Below are 22,992 nucleotides of genomic sequence, written 5' to 3' on the forward strand. Positions count from 1 at the left end.
TTCCAGTCCTTTCTTTTTTTATTCTTCTTGGTTGAAATCATGATTTCAATTATCATCTTTATATTGATGGTTCCTAACCTTTTATATCCAGCCAGACCTTTTCCCTGAGCTCCAGACCCATAGATTTATATATAACTGGCTACTAGTTATATATAAACTATATATAACTGCCTACTAGTCATCTGTACCTTGATGGTCCATAAGCACTTCAAACAGCCTATCCCAAAATCATTCATCTTCCCCTGCCAAACCTGCCCTTCCTCTCATTGTCCCACCTCACTGAATAGAAGGTGAATAACAACATGAAATCTCTGCCTTATTTAACACCAACAGAAGTATATCTTGATAACACAACCCAAGTTGCAAAAATCACTACATAGGACCTGAAGTGCCACCGGTGCTTTTCATACATTTTTTTTTATTTCTGTAGAAACTAGTTTTAATAAGAAGAATTCAGATCCTGGTTTGATGCACAAAAACAGAACTATCAACTTTATTTCATATTTGTAAGTAAACATGACAAAAATAAGAACAAATTTTTGTCCTTCTAAAATGCTCCATCGGGTTGAGATGACTGGGACAGTCTCTTCTGCTTGGAATGGTTTGTATTCTTCTCAGTGGGAAAATAATGCTACAGGAGAAAAGTAAAGTAGAGTTAAACAACTCGAAAGGACTAGTATACATACATCACACTTTGTTAGAACAGGAAATGACTGCAACAGAGTTCTCAAACTGTATTCAATGTTATGTTTAACTTATGTATTTTCAGTTTGCCAGTGTACTATCTGTGAGGTGTAAAGACAAAATACACTGTGGCAAATACAATGAAAATTTCTGAATAACAAAGTGAACTTCCATGCCCCAGTAAATAGCACACAGAGATTGTTTTGTTAGTCTATTTATGTCATATATGTGTGTCTGTGTGTAAATACATATGCACATGCATGTGCTGCATTAAACTTATACAAAGCAGTAATATATAGGTATGTATAATCATATACATGTATGATTATTATTATATATACTTATGTATTACCTTACATAAATCATTTTATATATATATATATATATATGTATATACAACTACCTTGTTGTAAGGATTTCAATTCTTTTTAGATAAGTCACATTTCCTATTCATCTAGTCCAAACTTCTCATTTTGCAGCTTGGTGAACTGAAGCCCAGGAAAGCTAAGGGAGTTGCTCAAGCTCCCATGGTACAAAATGACAGAATTGAGAGTAAAACGAGAGTCTCCTGACACTAAGATCAACAGTCTATTATTCCACTCCTCTCCTCTGCAACTGAGGCTAGAAATTAACAATTTAAATTTGAGTATTGTATTATAATTTTCAAAGCATCTTCACATACATTATATTGTTTAAGCTACACAAAAAATTTCAGCTGATGGTATCAAGTTGCTGATAGGTTAACTTACTTGCCCATGAAAATGCCACTAGTTAGTGGCCTGAGTCTCCTGACCCCCATTCCAATATTCTATTCCCCAAAGTATACCTCTTTTCTTACCAACCATTTTATTTTTAGTTGGATCTTCATAATTACTTTGGGAGGTGGAAACACAGGCCAAGCCTGGGGGATCTGTAAGCCTGAGGGCCAGGTAGTCCCTGGCGTATGATTCTGGGATCCACTCTCTCAATCACTTATGATACTGAATTATTTAAGTTTGAGAAACAGGGAGCTGAAACTAACAGCTAGAATCCAGGATTCAATTGCAGATCTGTCAGATTCCTGAACCTCCTTCCCCCGGATATGTACCATGGTCAATACATATGGGGAACTATAACCATTGTTATTTAGCAAAGGTATCTTTCATGGATCCTCAGAGTCAAAGCAAGAAGATTCCATTTGTTTCTTCTGAAGGGCTGAACCAAATAATGTTGTACCCAAACAACTTGGCACACTTCTTGCCCACCTTCCTGCATCCAAATATCCCTAGTGATAATATGGTTTCAGAACCTGATAATCCTGTGGTCTAAACATTTGTAGGGTAAAAAAATATATACATCATTGAACCAAGATGGTGGTAACAATAATCAAATATTAAACACTTCAATTTTATGTCCTACCGCTAGTTACCTTTGTTCTCTCACTGCTTTCCACCACCTAAACTTTACTCATCTTCTGCTGCTGTCCCTAACATCTCAGCATCCTTCTTTAGTTTCTTTTTTTGTTTCTTCACACCCTTTACAATTTTGTTGACTTTCCTTCCTAAAGGATTGGCCCATTTGCTGTAAAATTAAAAGTTCAAAGTGAAACCTTGTTCCTCAACAGTGATAGAACAATAACAATGGTGGGTTATAAAAGAAAACAATGATGGGGTACAGGGAAAAGGCTAGTTACCCACATAACTCTTTTTACACATTCCCACCTGACTGCTTAACTCACCATATTCAGCAAATCTGATAGAAAACATTGTACCTGGCTCACTCATATTTATCATTGTCACCATTACTATCACTCTGTATAGCGTCATTTTGATCATTTGATCCTCCACAACAGGAATGCTGTCCTACCTTCCCTCTGCTGACATCAATGTTACTCACCCTTCAAGACCTAGCTTCTATGTTATTTGCCTAGGTAGCCTTCCCTTTTATTCCTAGCTTATAGGGATTCTTCCCTCCTACGAATATCAAAACTAAATAGTAATAGCTCATATTATATTATCTTCTGCAACTTTACAAGTTTGCACTTTTACTCACTATTGCGATCATTTGGAATTCAATCTTGTACTTCCTTGAATTTGTACAGCCAGGGTTGGGGGTGCCAGAGAGCCGATATATCACAGGCTAAGAACTTGGCCAGGTGTTTTACATACTTGATCTCACTTAATCCTCACAACAACCCTATAAGATGGATATTGTGTTTCCTGCTTTCCAAATAATTAAGCTGAGGCTTGGAGAAGTAAGATAATTCACCCAAGGTCACACACAGATAGTAAATGGAGATGCTAGCATTTGAACTAAGGTCTGTTTGACTCTAAAATGCACTCTTTCCATTAGACCACTGCAGCATTAGCAGATAATGACTAATAACAACAAGTGTGATAGACTTCTCCATGTGCCAAGACCTGTGTATAAGCACTTCATGTGCAGGATCTTATTTAATCTTCATGATGACCTGATGAGGCATTTCCATTTTTCAGGTGGGGAAACTGAGGCACTGAGAAGGGAAGTAACTTGCATGAGGTCATCAGAATGCTCTTTGGTGGTGCCAGGATTCAAATCCAGACCTTCCTAAATCTAAAAAACAATCTCTCATTCACTATGCAAACCTGTCCTTTTCTCCCCTCAGAGCTTGGAAATAACTTCAGGCTAGAGCTTTACCTTGTAACTTTATATATCCCAGAGAGCCTGGTACCCAATGAGGGTTCTGGAAATGTTAGTTGATATTTATAAGAGCTTCCACTTTCTTTTTTTAAAAGATTTTATTTTTAAGTAATCTCTACACCCAATGTGGGACTCGAACTTACAACCACAAGATCAAGAGGTGCATGCTGTATTGACTGAGCCAGCCAGGTGCCCCAAGAGCTTTCACTTTCTAAAGACCTAAGCACAAGCCAAGGAGAAAAACTAGAAAATGCTCAAAGCAAAAGTATGGATGGAAACCCAAAAGAGAAAGAAACATTTGCATATGATATTACCAACAGGGAATGACAGATACATAGTCCTATCCTCAGCTCAAAGCTAGGTAGTGTACAGAAGAGGACACCTGGCTCCAGATGGTGCTACTTAGCTATACAGAGCAACCAGGTTCTTAGCATGTGGGGCCCAGAGATTGCTAAGCCTGCCCCTGAAATGATGACTTTGAAGGTAATATTCACTTTTCTCCCCTCAAATTGCATTACTAGGTTGTCACTGAGCTCTACTAGGTAAGAATAGATATGGAGCAAATAAATACTTTTTTCTAAATCATAAAAAAAATATCCAGGCATAAATGAAATAGTGGGTGAAGGCCAAAAATGTATTTATGATTTACCTATGGCCTCTTGGTAGAGCTATTAACTTCAGTATCAAAAAAATAATAATAGCTGAAACAACTCTGTAGCTCTCAGTCTCTTGGGGCCAGATGTGTTTCAGAATGCAGAATATTTGGGGTTTTAGAAAGGCAATATGACATGACATACTGAACATTACATGATACTCCCATGAAGTCTGGGGCAACATCTCATGATCAAACAGAGTAATATTTCTACAACAAAATATATGAATATTCATTTTAAGCATCAAGCAAGGACTAAAAATGTCTCAGGTCAGGTCAGGTCAGTTCAGGTTTTGCTGCCAAAAGACGAAAAAAGCTTTAGGTTTGCAGACCTTTTGGATTTCAGAATTTTAGATAAGAAATTGGGGACTTACACTTTTTTCTAATGTTGTGACTTCAATATATTTTATTTCACATAAATAAAGTGACTATGTTTTCTTTATACAAATATTTTATTTTAAATTTAATGGCCTAAATTTCACCTTAACTGACAAAGAAAAATGCAACACGACCTTATTATTTCAAAATGTACTGTACTAGTCTAGGTTGCAGAGAACTAGGTTTTAGGTTCAGCCTTCTAACATTTGTTACTGAGATCCAAAGTTAGATATTCTACTCAATATCTAATGAGAATGCCCAAGGGGTAAAGTAGGGTTGAAATGATTTGTCCAGAGTCCTAGAGGTGATTTTCTTCTTTTTATATAAAATGTCATACTGTGGCCAGCATACTCACACTTGAAATGTACAGATCGACTTATCTCATATGCATTCACTCATTAACACACTTGCTCATTCCTGAAACAAACACCATTCTAAATACTAGAGACATAAAAATGAATAATATATGGGTCCTGCCCTCAAGGAGCTTAAAATTTAGAATGGAAGAGAGATATATAAACTGATAATTGTATCACATTGAGATAATCTAAATAGAGGTAAGCAGAGATTGGTAGGAAACAAACAGGAAACAGATCGACCCAGTCTGGGGCGGAGGTTTGGGGTAAGCTTCCTAGAGGAGATGAACTTTAAGCATAGGCCTGCATTCAGAGTGGGGTGAGCCAGATAAATAAGAGTGGAGATGGGAAGATAATATAAGAGCATTTCAATCAGTGGGTGGTACATTGTGTGAAAATATCAGAGTGGTGAAGAAGCATGTTCTTTGTAAACATCAAGCAGAGTGGTGTGGCTGGAAACACTAAGTGGAAACAATGGGAATTTCTTCTGATGCATATCTATATAGTTGTGAGATTTTTTTCTCTAAGAATTCCCAGGAACCTAGATCTAGAAACAGAAAAATGGTGTGGATTCAATTTTAATGAAACAAAGGAACTGGAAAGAATGGATTCATGTATCAGACAATAGAATCCAGGCTGGATAAAGAAATCAGACGATGCTAAAAGACAGAAAACCAGGGGAAAACAGAGAATTAAAGAACCTGGATGTCTCAATGAGAACAGGTGTAGCAAGAGTAAAAGAAGGGAAAAACCTAGAAGACAAAGCACCTATGGTCAAAGAATAGTTTGAGATTTGAAGTTTAAAATTTCAGACACTGAGGTTCAATTTTTTAATTTTTTTGTGGAATTTACCAATTTTGTGAGAGAGAGCATGTCAGGAGGGGCAGAGAGAGAGGAAGAGAGAGAGAATTACAAGCAGGCTCCACACTGTCAGTGCAAGGAGCCCAATGTGGTGCTCAAACCCATGAACTCGTGAGATCATGACCTGAGCCAAAATCAAGAGTCAGAAGCTTAACCGACTGCCACCCAGGCCCTCCTCAGAGGTTCAATTTTTGATGAATGACAAGATTCAGGATATGGGCATGAAAGTGGCTGGCCAATACAGAATACAGGAAAGATTACTCAGAATTGAGTACATCAGAGAACTCTGAAGCTATGGGCTTAGATGGCTCATAACATGGACAGCGAGGCTGCCCAGGGAGATGATCAGATAGAGAAGAAGAACACAACACCTAGCAAATTCCCAGACCAAAGTAGGAGCTCAATAAATGTTTGCAGAAAGAATGAATGTAAAAAGGATTGAAGTGGAGAGTCTAGTGTAGTTCTAAATGGACTATGTATCAGATTCGTTTGGGGTGCTTTAGAAAATACACATTTCAGGTCCAAATCCCCCACTTATTATATCAGATTCTCGTGAGTACAGCCTAGGAATCTATATTATTAAATATTTCCAAGGTTACTTCCATAGAACCCATCTACAGACTAGAATATGATAAATACTGGTAATAGGTTGGCTTTTCCATGTTTCTTAACAAACTCTAATTCATTGATATAAATACAAATTCTTTAAGACAGTTAAAGCACATAACATCAATTTTATAGACAAAAAATTTATCATTTGCAACATCAAAAAGATAGAAAATCCACCAAAACGACTGACTAGATTACTCCAATCATTATTTACTGAGTTGCCTACCAAACAGTCTTAGAGACCTATGGTTCTCAGACCTGAGTATACATAAGAATAACTTGTTGGGCTTGTTAAAACCCAAATCTTGGGGCTTTAACCCCAGAGTTCTGATTCAGTAGGTCTGGGGTAGGGCCTGAGAACATGTATTTCTGACATGCTCCCAGGGGATGATAGTGAGACTAGTACAGGGACCCCATTTGGGGAACCACAGCTCTAGACTCAAAGAAGTATGAAGCTTAGCCCCTTGTCCTCACAGAAGTTACAATTTAGCCAGAGAAAGAAAACTAATAACAGGAAACAAAGGATAATTATGTGTTAGACTATGTGGTTAAGAACACAAGTCCAGAAGGAGGCTAGGCTGGGAGAAAAGAGAAAAGTTGGGGTCAGGAGCCTTTGCAGAACACTTCATGGACGAGTTGGGGCAATTGCAATATGAAGGTAAAGAAAGAATTCAAATGAATGAAGAGGATGAAGAAGAACAATCCTAAGATTTGGGAGCAACGTGGGCAAAAGAACAGAGGCAAGAATAAAGCCTGGGGTATACCAAGAAAAACAAATATAGCTACCTGGATGGAGCAAAAGATACATGTAGTGTTATAAGAAATGGTATTGGAATTATAGAGTGAGTCTAAAATAGAAAACTTTGAAAGCCACAGCCCTTTGAGTGGGCTTGAAGCAACAAAATGCCATTGTGTTTTTATCTGCATTTCTTTTCTTCCTGTTTTCTATACTACAAAAAGCAAGGAACTCAGAAGATAGACTGTAATCCTTGCTCTATCATGTAATCTTGAGCAAGAGACCAAACTTCCCTGCACCTCTGTTTTGAAGGTCATATTAAGACAATGTATTTGAAAAATTTACATAAACCAGAAAAGGCCAACATGCTAATTGTTTTTACCTTTAACTTTTTTATGGAGTGTGACTTTTTACTTTGGGGATTTGTATATAGTCCTTATGAGACTATGTGCTCCTTGAGAGCAGAGTATGATCTGAATCACCATTTTGTCCTTCACACCACCTAACACAAGGTCTGGAATCCAGATATTCTTGAATGGATTAGAAGTTCCTGAATAATATAATGAAATGAAATAATATACTATCTTTTGAAGATGAATCTGGCAGGATATTACATAATAGATTAGAAGGAGAGTAGATTAGGAGTCCAGGCATATGTTCAAATTGGCTTGGCAAGTACCCGTACAAATTCCCTCCTTCTTAAGGGCAAAGTCATATATTCCTATCAAAGTACCAGGAACCTTCTCCGGGACTCAGTTCCTAGCCATCTTCCAAACCCTACTTGCAGTCCCATCCTAGTTACTTACAGTCTCTCTTGTATAAATTCTTTGGATTGAACACCTCATTCCAATGTCCTCTGCAGTTCTCAATCCTTTCTATGCCCTTGGATGCCAACTAGCCTTGTGTTATAGGACTGAACGCCTGTGTCCCTAAAACTCAACATATTTAAGGCCGAACTTCCAGTGTGTTTAAATTTGCAGATAGGGGGCTCTAAGGAAGTAATTAAGTTTAAATGAGGTCATAAGGGTGGGGCCCCAATCAGTACAATTAATGTCATTATAAAAACTGATTTTTCAGTTTTTTAAATTAAAAACAAGAGAGTTTACTCTTTCTCTCTCTCCTTCTCACATGCATCAAGGAAAGGCAATGTGAGTACACAGTGAGAAGATGGCCAACTGCAAACCAGGAAGAGAGTCCTCACCAGAAACCAAATCAGCTGGCACTGTGATCATGGACACATGATTTCTCACAGTGAGAAAATAAATGTCTATTGTTCAAGTTGCCTGGTCTCTGAAATTCTGTTATGGCAGCCCTAGAAGAATAATACACCTTGGGGGGGGGGGGGGGTTGTTGTTGTTTGTTTGTTTGTTTTTGCTCCTCTCCTAAAACCACTTACCCAGGACAGAAATTGACACCATAAGACCTGGACTAAGGTAACAATAAATGTAACAATAAATAAATTTAAGAAGAGGCAAATCTCAGACTCATTCCAAAGGAAACCAAAAAATTACAGGTAGACTAAGAGAACAGATTACATATTAAAAATAACGAAAAGGAAATAGTCACAAATGACTCTAAGGTTTCTAGCCTGGGAGACTAAAGAAATCACTGAAAGAAATGGACAGCTATCAAGGGGAGATGGTTTGAGAGAAAAAAAAAAGATAAATTTGCTTTTGTACATGTTGCATTTAAGGTGCTAACAGAACATTTAATTCATGAGGGCATTTGGAAATATGGAATAGGTAGAGGTAAGGATTTCAGGATTCAGATTTAAAAGACTCATTCACTCAGAGAAGCCCAGAATATTATGATCAGAAAGGACCTTAGGGGCGCCTGGGTGGCTCTGTCAGTTGAGCGTCTGACTTCTGATTTTGGCTCAGGTCATGATCCCAGAGTCGTGGGATCAAGCCCTGCATAGGGCTCTGTGCTGAGCGTGGATCCTGCTTAAGATTCTCTCTCTCTCTCTCTCTCTCTCTCTCTGCCCCCCCACCCATAAATTTTTTTTAAACGCCAAAAAGAAAGAACCTTAGAAATTATCTAACTCAATTCTCTACCCTAATTTTATGAGAAAACCAATACCAAAAGAAGTTAACCTCAGTATAAAACTGGTAAAAAAGGCAGAACTAGAACATAGATTTTTTTACATGTTCTTTCTGCTACATACCTGTAATATTCTCTGGTAGATGAGAATAAGACTTTGGGAAATAACCACAGTTGAGACAACAAAGAAAAGCAAACCGAGAAGAATCAGAATGGTAAAGGGAACAATGAAATCCAAGGAACGAAAGTTTCAAGAAGGGAGCAATCAACAGTGTTCTATGTGACCAAAAGGTCAAGTTGGATGGGAACTGAGAAAAGGCCACTGCATTTTGCATTGAGGTTATTAGTTACTTGGCAACAAAATGTTCTTTTTAATAGTACCTACTACTCCAGACTTCTCTTATGGGAACATTTCAGACATATAATCTGCATATAATGAGAGTCTCTTATTATTTCAGTAACTAAATTACCTTGAACAGGGTCCAAGAAGAACTGGCTTTATGTGAGTTTCAAATCTATAGTGAGTCATGTTAGAGCAGGGTTCCAGTTTGCTCACATTCTCATCTGATCATATTTTATCAAAGTTCTTACAGACTAGCCATACTTTTAAAATTTACAGACTTTATTTCCTTTCTCTGAATTCACGTGTATATAATCCTAGGAACTTCAAACCTTTCAGCAGTTGGCTAATTACTGCATAAAGCTTTTCAAAATAACATTACTAATTATGTTGTACAGTATAATGAAACACACAAACATGGAGATTTGAAAATGTGAATGCCTATTTTTAAAATTCAATGGGTGATGATTTTTAGGCAATCTTTGACACATTTATTCCCAATTCTTTACCTCCCATTCTAAAAAGTAAGTGGTATTAAGACTATCTGCATAATGAAAACCACATTATAATACAGAGAATCACGCAGCAGGATTTGTCTAAATGTAGAAATTTTCAGTAACAGCCATCTGGCAAGTAGCAACATTGAAAGTGTATGGGGGATGTGCTATTTACATCATCTGTGTATCAGATGATCTACAATCTTAAAAAAACATGGCTTTTTATTAGTTGAAAGAAAACATAGTTTTGTCATTTTCAGACTGAGTTCTGGATTTTTTCTTAATTCAAAGTTGCAAATCCAATCTGAGGAAGAAAGAAACACAAGAAAATGCACTCCATCTGAGTTTAATGGGCATGGTATTATAATATTTGAATTTTCCACCTTACCAAAGCTATGTACACACTCAAGTATCATATCACTATATAATACACAGATGTTTAACTGGTCTATGTATAAAGATTAAACTTTATCTAAAAACAGATAAAGATTAGAAACTAAATGTGGCACTTGAGACTACAATTATTGGCACTCTATTACTGTAACGGGAACAATTCAGCCACCACTCTTCTCTTCTCTCCCACTAGAGCCCCCTCCCCTGCTTCCTTTCATCCTCATCCACCTGATCTCCTCCTTCCTTCATCTCTATGTAAGTCTTAAGCCTGCCAGTGACACTGAAACCTAACGAGGTTTCTGATCCCTATTAATGAGAATAAAAATAGATCTTACATAACCTTGAAGACGTAATGAATTTCAAAACGCATCTTATATGCAAGTTTAATAAGGCTATTAGTAGAAAATTCTTAGAAAGCCTTTCTTTCACTAGTGCTGTCTGCTCTCTTCTGTACATGTGCAACCAATTCAAGCTGGCTTGAGTTCTCGGTGTACCTGGTTCACACCTCACCTGAACTTGAGTCAAGTAGAAGTAAACTAGAGATTACGTTACAGATTATTCCAGGGGCAAAGTTCAGCCACTTCTGCTTAGAAAGGACAAGCAGTTAAGGGGTCTATAGTGAGGAGATTCCATCTGGATGTAATGAATTATGCGGGAGCCCCCCCTCCAAATCTTGTCCTCCCTTCAAAACTCAGCTCAAATAGTACCTCCACCACAGAGCCCACTGTGCCCTCTCCCATTCATCCTGATCCCCACTGCCTCAAAACTTTGGTAAGTTATTGCCACCACTCTCTTAATCCTTAATTATATTCCATCATATGTTATTATTTAACGTCATGCTTGGGGCTTATTTTAAGGTAGGTTTAAGCTCTTTGAAAGTAGGGCCTATGTCTCAGACATTTCTGTATCGTCCACAATGCCTAGCACAAGCAATAACTAAATATGCTCAACTGTAGAAAGCACGAATTAGACACCAAAAGAATAAAATGCATTTGGCTCTGGAAAGTGATTATCCTCTTCCCCCAAACTGCTTTCATTTCTCCCACCTGCTCATATTACTTCTCATGTTTCATCCCTCTAACCCTTGCCAGTTGTTAGCTCCTGAGGCGATCTGTGAATAAAACACACCGTCCAAATTGTAGGAGCTACGGAACGTCAAAACATCACTTGTTTTGGCTTACAACTGGAGGCCGAGAGGGGAGAGCTACGACATCTGAAGGAACGTATATTTAATGTAAAGGACAGGACCCAGCAGGAGGAGGAGCTTAATAGTTTCTTCCAATGCCTCAAGAGTTCTTCCAACAAACAGGCCCAGATCATGTTACTGCACATCTGCTTCTGGCTTTTAGCCCCTAGTTAGTTGATTTAGATAAACAACTGTGTTTGGCTACCTCCTTTTCTTTTTTAAACCACTACATATTGATTTTACTGCTGCATCTATTTCCCTTTTATGGGTCATTTATTCTACCTACTGTAATATTTTATCTATCTCTTTATTCTTGGAAATGAAGAACAGGAAGCAAGTTAAGGGGATAGTTCTAAAGAGATATCTCGACCCCAAAAAGAAAGGAGTGGTTAGCAGGCTTTGGCTTCCATTTAAGCTCCTTGTTTGGTATCAAGGATAGGGTCTTTATTCGAACACAATTATTCTCCTTGCCTCTAAAATCAGCTTACCAGGAAAATCTTGACAGTGCCCCATCCACCCTCACACACCCATTGTTACCGGAAATTAAGCTAAGCAGCACGCACTAAGCACATACTCTGGGGTTGCAAAAAACAACCCAGGATGTCTGAAGAAACAAATAAATTTCAGAAATAAATAAATAAATTATAGAAAACCAAATTTTTGGTGTTCAATAAATACACAATTCACACTGTTCAAATCTCTCGAACAGTTTTTACTATATATAAAGAAGAAAACATATTATCAGGGAAGAATTCTTTGAAATTAATTTTAAAGAAAAATCCAGCGTACCTGAACATCCCTTTAAAACTCCTTGGCAGAGACACAGTGGAGGAGCCATAATGAAATTATTACACCAGGCCTATTATACCAGACATCTAGACTGCATGGCATAATCCTAGCCACCATTTGCTAGCAAATATTATTTCATTTTTGTTCATGGTTATCTTTTTTCTGAAATCAGACTCTGAAGAAGGAAGGGTAAAAAAATTCCACTCCTATTCTCAATTACTTGTGGGAACAAAGAAAATGCGAGAGGCCTAAGAACGGGGATTACACGCTCAGTATACAAAACTAAGTGAAAACTGACAGAAGAACTGTCATATAGCAAATGGGAGGAGTTGAAAGGCTATGACTCTACTGTATCTTCAAAATGGTCTGAGAAAATGATGTGAGTGATGAGAAGTTTAAATTACTATAGGACTGCCTTCCAGGCTAGTCAATGCCATCCACTATATTTCTGTATTCGCTCAACCATTAATTTATTGAACAAAAATGTATTAGGCACCTTAACACATGACGCACCGTGCTATGGATTGAAAATACAGTGATGAATATAACACATTCATCAAACTCAAGGAAAAGGTACAAAAAAGAAAAAAAAGACTTAATGATCTTTATGGAAAATAAGGTAACTTGCGTATAGTCTCAATCTTCCTGTGGAATCTAACCAACGTTTTGGTAACTCAAATACCACTACTTTCTTATTAACTCAAATAAAAACATCAAAGATGCTTACTCTTCAACTGGTAGCTTTTCTTTACCAGAGAACTGAAGGAAATACTCTCAGGGTCATGCTAGTGCTGACCCTCCACTTGCACAAACTTCAGAGTGAGTGTCTCCTTAAATTTTGTGCTCTAATTGCCTCACTCACACCACCCTGGTCCTGGTCCTGCTCTGTCTCCACACCCACCGTTCCAAGAGGTAGTGAGCTATTTTTTTAAAAAACTTTAGATGTATAGGGGCGCCTGAGTGGCTCAGTCAGTTGAACGTCCGACTTCAGCTCAGGTCATGATCTCACGGCTCGTGGGTTTGAGCCCCATGTCAGGCTCTGTGCTGACAGCTTGGAGCCTGGAGCCTGCCTCAGATTCTGTGTCTCCCTCTCTCTCTGCCCCTCCCCTACTCACACTCAGTCTCTCTCTCTCTCTCTCTCTCTCTCTCAAAATAAAAATAAACATTAAATTTTTAAAAAATTAAAAAAAAAAAACCTTAGAGGTATCACGCTGACAGGCCACAGGGATTTTATATAAGATGCTAAGAAGAAACATGATGCAAATTGGTTTGAAGAGAGACCAAAGCTTTTAAGACCCAATGGTAGATGACCATTTACTAGATGGTGATAACACTTCTAGGAACCTTTCTGATTTGCAGTTAATAACCACTTCCACTCACAGGCTCCCAGATCACTAATGTATTTTTCCTTCCAAGAGGATGTCTAAATTTATGGAAAAAGAAAATAACATGTATTTAAAAATATTATGGTAACTTGGGGCGCCTGAGTGGCTCAGTCGGTTAAGTGTCCGACTTCACCTCAGGTCACGATCTCACAGCTCGTGGGATCGAGCCACGCATCGGGCTCTGTGCTGACAACCCAGAGCCTGGAGTCTGTTTTGGATTCTGTATCTCCTCTCTCTCTTCCCCTTCCCTGCTCGCTCGCGCTCACTCTTTCTCTCTCTCAGAATAATAAATAAACATTTAAAAAAATTTAAAAATATTATGGTAACTCTATTTTATGTTTTTCCTAAGCTACCTTCTTTTAAACAAAAGGGACCCAAACATAATCCCCGTGTTTCTAGCGCATATGAATAAATGTGTCTACACAGAAATATCCAAATACACTCAGCAATCAGCAAATAAAAGTTTATGTTTGCCTACCTCCTCCGCCAAAGAGAGCAGCAAAAAATGGGCACACATCCCAGGATGATCATGCCGATCACACCAAGCCCAAACATCCGGAACATCTGTGTAGGCTCTGTTGGTTTAATTATATTCTGTTACTTTTATGACTTAAGCAAGAGAAGAAAATCTGAGCTCTTTCATAAAGCCTTTATAAACAACTATCAGTGAATGAAGCAAAAAAGAGAAGTATTCTTATATGACAGGTAAATATCTTTGCTACTCTATCAGTAGCAGGAGTTTATGAAATCTTGAAATACAACTAAAAGCTACACTTGAAATACATGCCTCCCTAAGGAAGCCTTAACAAAATGATCCTACTGTTTTTCTTAACAGACTATTATGACTCATACTATATATTTCTTCCTATGGCCAAAGTGTGTTTTTTTTTCTTGGCCATATGTTATACATCCTAGGGCACTCAAGGAGGGAATTAAACTACGAATAGTTGACTTGTTAAAGGAATGGCTTCTTAAATGTTTACTTCAAATTATAGAACATTAGGCAGCCGCGCAGCCGCGCCGTCCCCGCCGACCTGCGAGCGCGGCTCCCCGGCGCGGGAGCCGCCCCCCTCCCGGTGACGACGGTTATTGGGAGTCTGAGTGCAGACACTGGGAAAGCTTCAACTGTACAAACTTTAGGAAGATGGCGGCGTAGGAGGACGCGGGGCTCACAGCGCGTCCTGCCGATCACTTCGATTCCACCTACACCTGCCTAAAGAACCCAGAAAACCGCCAGAGGATTAGCAGAACGGAGTCTCCGGAGTCAAGCGCAGACGAGAGGCCCACGGAAGAGGGGAGGAAGGGCGGCGAGGCGGTGCGCGCTCCACGGACCGGCGGGAGGGAGCCGGGGCGGAGGGGCGGCTCGCCGGCCAAGCGGAGCCCCCGAGTCTGGCTGGCAAAAGCGGAGGGGCCGGACGGACTGTGTTCCCACAGCAAGCGCGACTCAGCGTCTGGGAGGTCATAAGTGAACAGCTCTGCTCGGAAAGCGGGAAGGCTGGAGGACAGAGGGAGGGAGAGCTGCCGAGCCCCCGGACGGCAGAGCTCAGCTTGGCGGGGAACGAAGGCGCCGGCGCCATCTCCCCCGCCCATCCCCCAGCCAAAATCCCAAAGGGAACCGGTTCCTGCCAGGGAACTTGCTCGCTCCGCGCAGACACCCAACTCTGTGCTTCTGCGGAGCCAAACCTCCGGCAGCGGATCTGACTCCCTCCCGCTGCCACAGGGCCCCTCCTGAAGTGGATCACCTAAGGAGAAGCGAGCTAAGCCTGCCCCTCCAGCCCCCGTGCACCTTGCCTACCCACCCCAGCTAATACGCCAGATCCCCAGCACCACAAGCCTGGCAGTGTGCAAGTAGCCCAGACGGGACACGCCACCCCACAGTGAATCCCGCCCCTAGGAGAGGGGAAGAGAAGGCACACACCAGTCTGACCGTGGCCCCAGCAGTGGGCTGGGGGCAGACATCGGGTCGGACTGCGGCCCCGCCCACTAACTCCAGTTATACACCACAGCACAGGGGAAGTGCCCTGCAGGTCCTCACCACGCCAGGGACTCTCCAAAATGACCAAACGGAAGAATTCCCCTCAGAAGAATCTCCAGGAAATAACAACAGCTAATGAACTGATCAAAAAGGATTTAAATGATATAACAGAAAGTGAATTTAGAATAATAGTCATAAAATTAATCGCTGGGCTTGAAAACAGTATACAGGACAGCAGAGAATCTCTTGCCACAAAGATCGAGGGACTAAGGAACAGTCACGAGGAGCTGAAAAACGCTTTAAACGAAATGCAAAACAAAATGGAATCCACGATGGCTCGGCTTGAAGAGGCAGAGGAGAGAATAGGTGAACTAGAAGATAAAGTTATGGAGAAAGAGGAAGCCGAAAGAAAGAGAGATAAAAAAATCCAGGAGTATGAGGGGAAAATTAGAGAACTAAGTGATACACTAAAAAAAAATAATATACGCATAATTGGTATCCCAGAGGAGGAAGAGAGAGGGAAAGGTGCTGAAGGGGTACTTGAACAAATTATAGCTGAGAACTTCCCTGAACTGGGGAAGGAAAAAGGCATTGAAATCCAAGAGGCACAGAGAACTCCCTTCAGACGTAACTTGAATCGATCTTCTGCACGACATATCATAGTGAAACTGGCAAAATACAAGGATAAAGAGAAAATTCTGAAAGCAGCAAGGGATAAACGTGCCCTCACATATAAAGGGAGACCTATAAGACTCGTGACTGATCTCTCCTTTGAAACTTGGCAGGCCAGAAAGGCTTGGCACGATATCTACAGTGTGCTAAACAGAAAAAATATGCAGCCGAGAATCCTTTATCCAGCAAGTCTGTCATTTAGAATAGAAGGAGAGATAAAGGTCTTCCCAAACAAACAAAAACTGAAGGAATTTGTCACCACGAAACCAGCCCTACAAGAGATCCTAAGGGGGATCCTGTGAGACAAAGTACCAGAGACATCACTACAAGCATAAAACATACAGACATCACAATGACTCTAAACCCATATCTTTCTATAATAACACTGAATGTAAATGGATTAAATGCGCCAACTAAAAGACATAGGGTATCAGAATGGATAAAAAAACAAGACCCATCTATTTGCTGTCTACAAGAGACTCATTTTAGATCTGAGGACACCTTTAGATTGAGAGTGAGGGGATGGAGAACTATCTATCATGCTCCTGGAAGCCAAAAGAAAGCTGGAGTAGCCATACTTATATCAGACAAACTAGACTTTAAATTAAAGGCCGTAACAAGAGATGAAGAAGGGCATTATATAATAATCACAGGGTCTATCCACCAGGAAGAGCTAACTATTATAAATGTCTATGCGCCAAATACCCGAGCCCCCAGATATATAAAACAATTACTCATAAACATAAGCAACCTTATTGATAAGAATGTGGTCATTGCAGGGGACTTTAACACCCCACTTACAGAAATGGATAGATCATCTAGACACACAGTCAATAAAGAAACAAGGGCCCTGAATGATACATTGGATCAGATGGACTTGACAGATATATTTAGAACTCTGCATCCCAAAGCAACAGAATATACTTTCTTCTCGAGTGCACATGGAACATTCTCCAAGATAGATCATATACTGGGTCACAAAACAGCCCTTCATAAGTTTACAAGAATTGAAATTATACCATGCATACTTTCAGACCACAATGCTATGAAGCTTGAAATCAACCACAGGAAAAAGTCTGGAAAACCTCCAAAAGCATGGAGGTTAAAGAACACCCTACTAACGAATGAGTGGGTCAACCAGGCAATTAGAGAAGAAATTAAAACATATATGGAAACAAACGAAAATGAAAATACAACAATCCAAACGCTCTGGGATGCAGCGAAGGCAGTCCTGAGAGGAAAATACATTGCAATCCAGGCCTATCTCAAGAAACAAGAAAAATCCCAAATACAAAATCTAACAGCACACCTAAAGGAAATAGAAGCAGAACAGCAAAGGCAGCCTAAACCCAGCAGAAGAAGAGAAATAATAAAGATCAGAGCAGAAATAAACAATATAGAATCTAAAAAAACTGTAGAGCAGATCAACGAAACCAAGAGTTGGTTTTTTGAAAAAATAAACAAAATTGACAAACCTCTAGCCAGGCTTCTCAAAAAGAAAAGGGAGATGACCCAAATAGATAAAATCATGAATGAAAATGGAATGATTACAACCAATCCCTCAGAGATACAAACAATTATCAGGGAATACTATGAAAAATTATATGCCAGCAAAGTGGACAACCTGGAAGAAATGGACAAATTTCTAAACACCCACACTCTTCCAAAACTCAATCAGGAGGAAATAGAAAGCTTGAACAGACCCATAACCAGCGAAGAAATTGAATCGGTTATCAAAAATCTCCCAACAAATAAGAGTCCAGGACCAGATGGCTTCCCAGGGGAGTTCTACCAGACATTTAAAGCAGAGATAATACCTATCCTTCTCAAGCTATTCCAAGAAATAGAAAGGGAAGGAAAACTTCCAGACTCATTCTATGAAGCCAGTATTACTTTGATTCCTAAACCAGACAGAGACCCAGTAAAAAAAGAGAACTACAGGCCAATATCCCTGATGAATATGGATGCAAAAATTCTTAATAAGATACTAGCAAATCGAATTCAACAGCATATAAAAAGAATTATTCACCATGATCAAGTGGGATTCATTCCTGGGATGCAGGGCTGGTTCAACATTCGCAAATTGATCGACGTGATACATCACATTAACAAAAAAAAAGAGAAGAACCATATGATCCTGTCAATCGATGCAGAAAAGGCCTTTGACAAAATCCAGCACCCTTTCTTAATAAAAACCCTTGAGAAAGTCGGGATAGAAGGAACATACTTAAAGATCATAAAGGCCATTTATGAAAAGCCCACAGCTAACATCATCCTCAACGGGGAAAAACTGAGAGCTTTTTCCCTGAGATCAGGAACACGACAGGGATGCCCACTGTCACCGCTGCTGTTTAATATAGTGCTGGAAGTTCTAGCATCAGCAATCAGACAACAAAAGGAAATCAAAGGCATCAAAATTGGCAAAGATGAAGTCAAGCTTTCGCTTTTTGCAGATGACATGATATTATACATGGAAAATCCGATAGACTCCACCAAAAGTCTGCTAGAACGGATACATGAATTCAGCAAAGTTGCAGGATACAAAATCAATGTGCAGAAATCAGTTGCATTCTTATACACTAACAATGAAGCAACAGAAAGACAAATGAAGAAACTGATCCCATTCACAATTGCACCAAGAAGCATAAAATACCTAGGAATAAATCTAACCAAAGATGTAAAAGATCTGTATGCTGAAAACTATAGAAAGCTTATGCAGGTAATTGAAGAAGATATAAAGAGATGGAAAGACATTCCCTGCTCATGGATTGGAAGAATAAATATTGTCAAAATGTCAATACTACCCAAAGCTATCTACACATTCAATGCAATCCCAATCAAAATTGCACCAGCATTCTTCTCGAAGCTAGAACAAGCAATCCTAAAATTCATATGGAACCACAAAAGGCCCCGAATAGCCAAAGTAATTTTGAAGAAGAAGACCAAAGCAGGAGGCATCACAATCCCAGACTTTAGCCTCTACTACAAAGCTGTCATCATCAAGACAGCATGGTATTGGCATAAAAACAGACACATAGACCAATGGAATAGAATAGAAACCCCAGAACTAGACCCACAAACGTATGGCCAACTCATCTTTGACAAAGCAGGAAAGAACATCCAATGGAAAAAAGACAGTCTCTTTAACAAATGGTGCTGGGAGAACTGGACAGCAACATGCAGAAGGTTGAAACTAGACCACTTTCTCACACCATTCACAAAAATAAACTCAAAATGGATAAAGGACCTGAATGTGAGACAGGAAACCATCAAAACCTTAGAGGAGAAAGCAGGAAAAGACCTCTCTGACCTCAGCCGTAGCAATCTCTTACTCGGCACATCCCCAAAGGCAAGGGAATTAAAAGCAAAAGTGAATTACTGGGACCTTATGAAGATAAAAAGCTTCTGCACAGCAAAGGAAACAACCAACAAAACTAAAAGGCAACCAACGGAATGGGAAAAGATATTTGCAAATGACACATCGGACAAAGGGCTAGTATCCAAAATCTATAAAGAGCTCATCAAACTCCACACCCGAAAAACAAATAACCCAGTGAAGAAATGGGCAGAAAACATGAATAGACACTTCTCTAAAGAAGACATCCGGATGGCCAACAGGCACATGAAAAGATGTTCAACGTCGCTCCTTATCAGGGAAATACAAATCAAAACCACACTCAGATATCACCTCACGCCAGTCAGAGTGGCCAAAATGAAGAAATCAGGAGACTATAGATGCTGGAGAGGATGTGGAGAAACAGGAACCCTCTTGCACTGTTGGTGGGAATGCAAATTAGTGCAGCCGCTCTGGAAAGCAGTGTGGAGGTTCCTCAGAAAATTAAAAATAGACCTACCCTATGACCCAGCAATAGCACTGCTAGGAATTTATCCAAGGGATACAGGAGTACTGATGCATAGGGGCACCTGTACCCCAATGTTTATAGCGGCACTCTCAACAATAGCCAAATTATGGAAAGAGTCCATCAACTGATGAATGGATAAAGAAATTGTGGTTTATATACACAATGGAATACTACGTGGCAATGAGAAAAAATGAAATATGGCCTTTTGTAGCAACATGGATGGAACTGGAGAGTGTGATGCTAAGTGAAATAAGCCATACAGAGAAAGACAGATACCATATGGTTTCACTCTTATGTGGATCCTGAGAAACATAACAGAAACCCATGGGGGAGGGGAAGGAAAAAAAAAAAAAAAAAAAGAGGTTAGAGTGGGAGAGAGCCAAAGCATAAGAGACTGTTAAAAACTGAGAACTGAGGGTTGATGGGGGGTGGGAGGGAGGGCAGGGTGGGTGATGGGTATTGAGGAGGGCACCTTTTGGGATGAGCACTGGGTGTTGTATGGAAACCAATTTGACAGTAAATTTCATATATTAAAAAATAAAAAAAAAATTATAGAACATTAAATAAGAAATCAAGACTTTGCAGGTGAATAAGCATATTTTATTCTTATATTCATTTGGAAATGCATTCTAATATGATTGGGGAATTATAAGTCATGGTACAATTTTTCCCTCCACAAAGGCTGAATGTTTCTTCACACATAATATAAAGACTAAACTGATGAATGAATTATAAACACCATGTGACAGTGCTGAAACTGTAATACTGTATTCATGATCAGGTTTCAGTTTCCATTATTAATACTAGATGTTCAACAAAGACCTGTAAATTGAATAGGGACTATATTAACCTAAGACATTGTTTTGCATGCATCCTTTTTGTAGTATTTGTTAGTGTTTAATCATATCTAATATGTCCATCATGGGACCAACTGGTAATATGTCCCCACAATCCAAATGCAGGAGCAAAAACAGATGGTCTAGTTCTCAAAACTTTTTAAAGAAAAAACAAATCTTAAGAACCTGATTCAAAAACAATAGAACAAAGAGAAACTAATAAACAAACCTTAACAAGGAACATGCAAGTCTATCGTTACATACTTTGAACGTTATGTTTGAAGACAAGATAAATGGGAAGAATTCTACTCAAGTAGGAAGAAAAGGTGAGAAGAGAAAAATAAGCTAAGGCATGCTCAACTGGTATCTTCTTCCAAGCACTGAAGGTTAGATCTCACAGAGCCTGGAATCTCTGGAACAAGACAGAGATCGACTAAAGCAAAAGAAAAGAGGAGACTAATTTTGAACTGCCAAAGTCATATCAAAGGCTAAGCCGAAACTGTTGATGAATTGAGGCCTGCCCACCTCTGGACTTTTACAGACAGTGTTGCTCGAGGGCTGGGATCCCCCTTTAGGTGTTAAGCTGAGAGATCCAAATTTAAACTTATGCCATTGTGACCTATTTCTTCAATTTTTAAAAACATAAATATAATAAATGTAAGAGGATGAACTTACTATCCTTTAATGGGACAAAACAGTTGATGTTACTGATCTTGAAGGATGAGTAACAGCATTTATATCCCAAACATTCAGTCTTGTTGTAATCTTGCTGCTCATTGCAAGCCTTCACCACCTGATTCTGCTTTGGAATGCATGCTTTTACCAACAAAATCCAAGAAAAATAATTCAGTATGGTTAATAAGCACTTTCCTTAATTAAATAATTACTGCAAGACAAAAAAGAAAAATATTCAAACTGGTGCGTTTAAATGTTTTTCAATGTTTTATCATTTATTTTTGAGAGAGAGAGAGAGAGAGAAACACAGAGACAGAGCATGAGCTGGGGAGGGGCAGAGAGACAGGGAGACAGAATCCGAAGTGGGCTGCAGTCTCTGAGCTGTCAGCACAGAGCCTGATGCAGGGCTTGAACTGCAAGATCATGACCTGAGCCAAAGTTGGACACTTAACTGACTGAGCTACCCTGGTGCCCCTCAAACTGGTACATTTAAAGACTGAATGACATGTACAAATGGTGATGAATGTTGAAAAAAAAGAGTTAAGCTAAAAATTACCACAAAGTTATTTAACATCACATTTTCAATTCTAGATGAATGGCAGAAAAATGTAAATTGTTAACAGGTCATTGGTAAGGTAGTTTTAAAAGGACTATAGATCATAAGCTGAGTAGTAGTAATACAAATATAACACAGAAGGAGCTAAATAACAAGAACATACCAAATGTCCTTAAAACTAATGCCTTGTTAATAACATAATACCATGAATATCCTCTCACTCAATTCTACTAAGCTACAAAAACTCACTGAATGTGTCAATGAAAATGAATGTAAGTAAAATTCAGTTTACTGTTAGAGTGTAAGGTAAATGATACTATTGGTATTGACCTACTTTCTGTGAACACTTACCATATTGGCACTACGGTATGTTTTAAGATTCTTCCTTTTGACCTTAAGTTATGACTCTATAATTCTGAACAGGCAATGATTTATGGCATGAACAAGAAGATTCATGCAACTGCAATAAATTCATACATATCAGAATCTATAAGACTTGCAAGCTCATAAATAAATAAATAAATAAATAAATAAATAAATAAATAAGACTTGCAAGCTCAAACAGCTGATTCTTTTAAACATCCTGCTTTGTAAGAGAAACAAATGACAACCAAAACGGCAGATACCAGATTTTTATTCAAAAAGAAAACTTCTACGGTATGGCTTACGGCCAGCATAGATTCAGTTCAATCTTCAATACTGTCAACAACTACAGACTTAGAAAAGTAATAACTGATGTTTTATAATCACTCTCAAGCACTTGAACATCAGCAAAGAACAGTATGATGTTTACAAGCATATTTTTATCTCTTGGTATATTTTATTATATTCCTCTTTTTTAAAGATTTGCA

The 22,992-nt window shown here is 39.0% G+C and overlaps 1 protein-coding gene across 1 annotated transcript in view; it reads right to left on the reverse strand.

Annotated features, from left to right (window-relative positions):
• Nucleotides 1-464: 464 nt before the first annotated feature.
• The window catches only part of FMR1NB (FMR1 neighbor), a 40,112-nt gene continuing 17,584 nt past the window's right edge, over nt 465-22,992 (reverse strand). The window contains exons 3-6 of the mRNA XM_081792446.1: nt 21,586-21,726; nt 14,043-14,139; nt 2,093-2,244; nt 465-631 (exon numbers count right to left, since the gene is read on the reverse strand). Of these exons, the coding sequence (XP_081648572.1) occupies nt 2,127-2,244; nt 14,043-14,139; nt 21,586-21,726 (356 nt within the window). The 3' untranslated portion in view covers nt 465-631; nt 2,093-2,126. The remainder of the gene's footprint in view (nt 632-2,092; nt 2,245-14,042; nt 14,140-21,585; nt 21,727-22,992) is intronic.

This window comes from Panthera onca, chromosome X, assembly GCF_046562875.1.
Source record: "Panthera onca isolate mPanOnc1 chromosome X, mPanOnc1 haplotype 2, whole genome shotgun sequence".
NCBI classification, from domain to species: Eukaryota; Metazoa; Chordata; class Mammalia; order Carnivora; family Felidae; genus Panthera; species Panthera onca.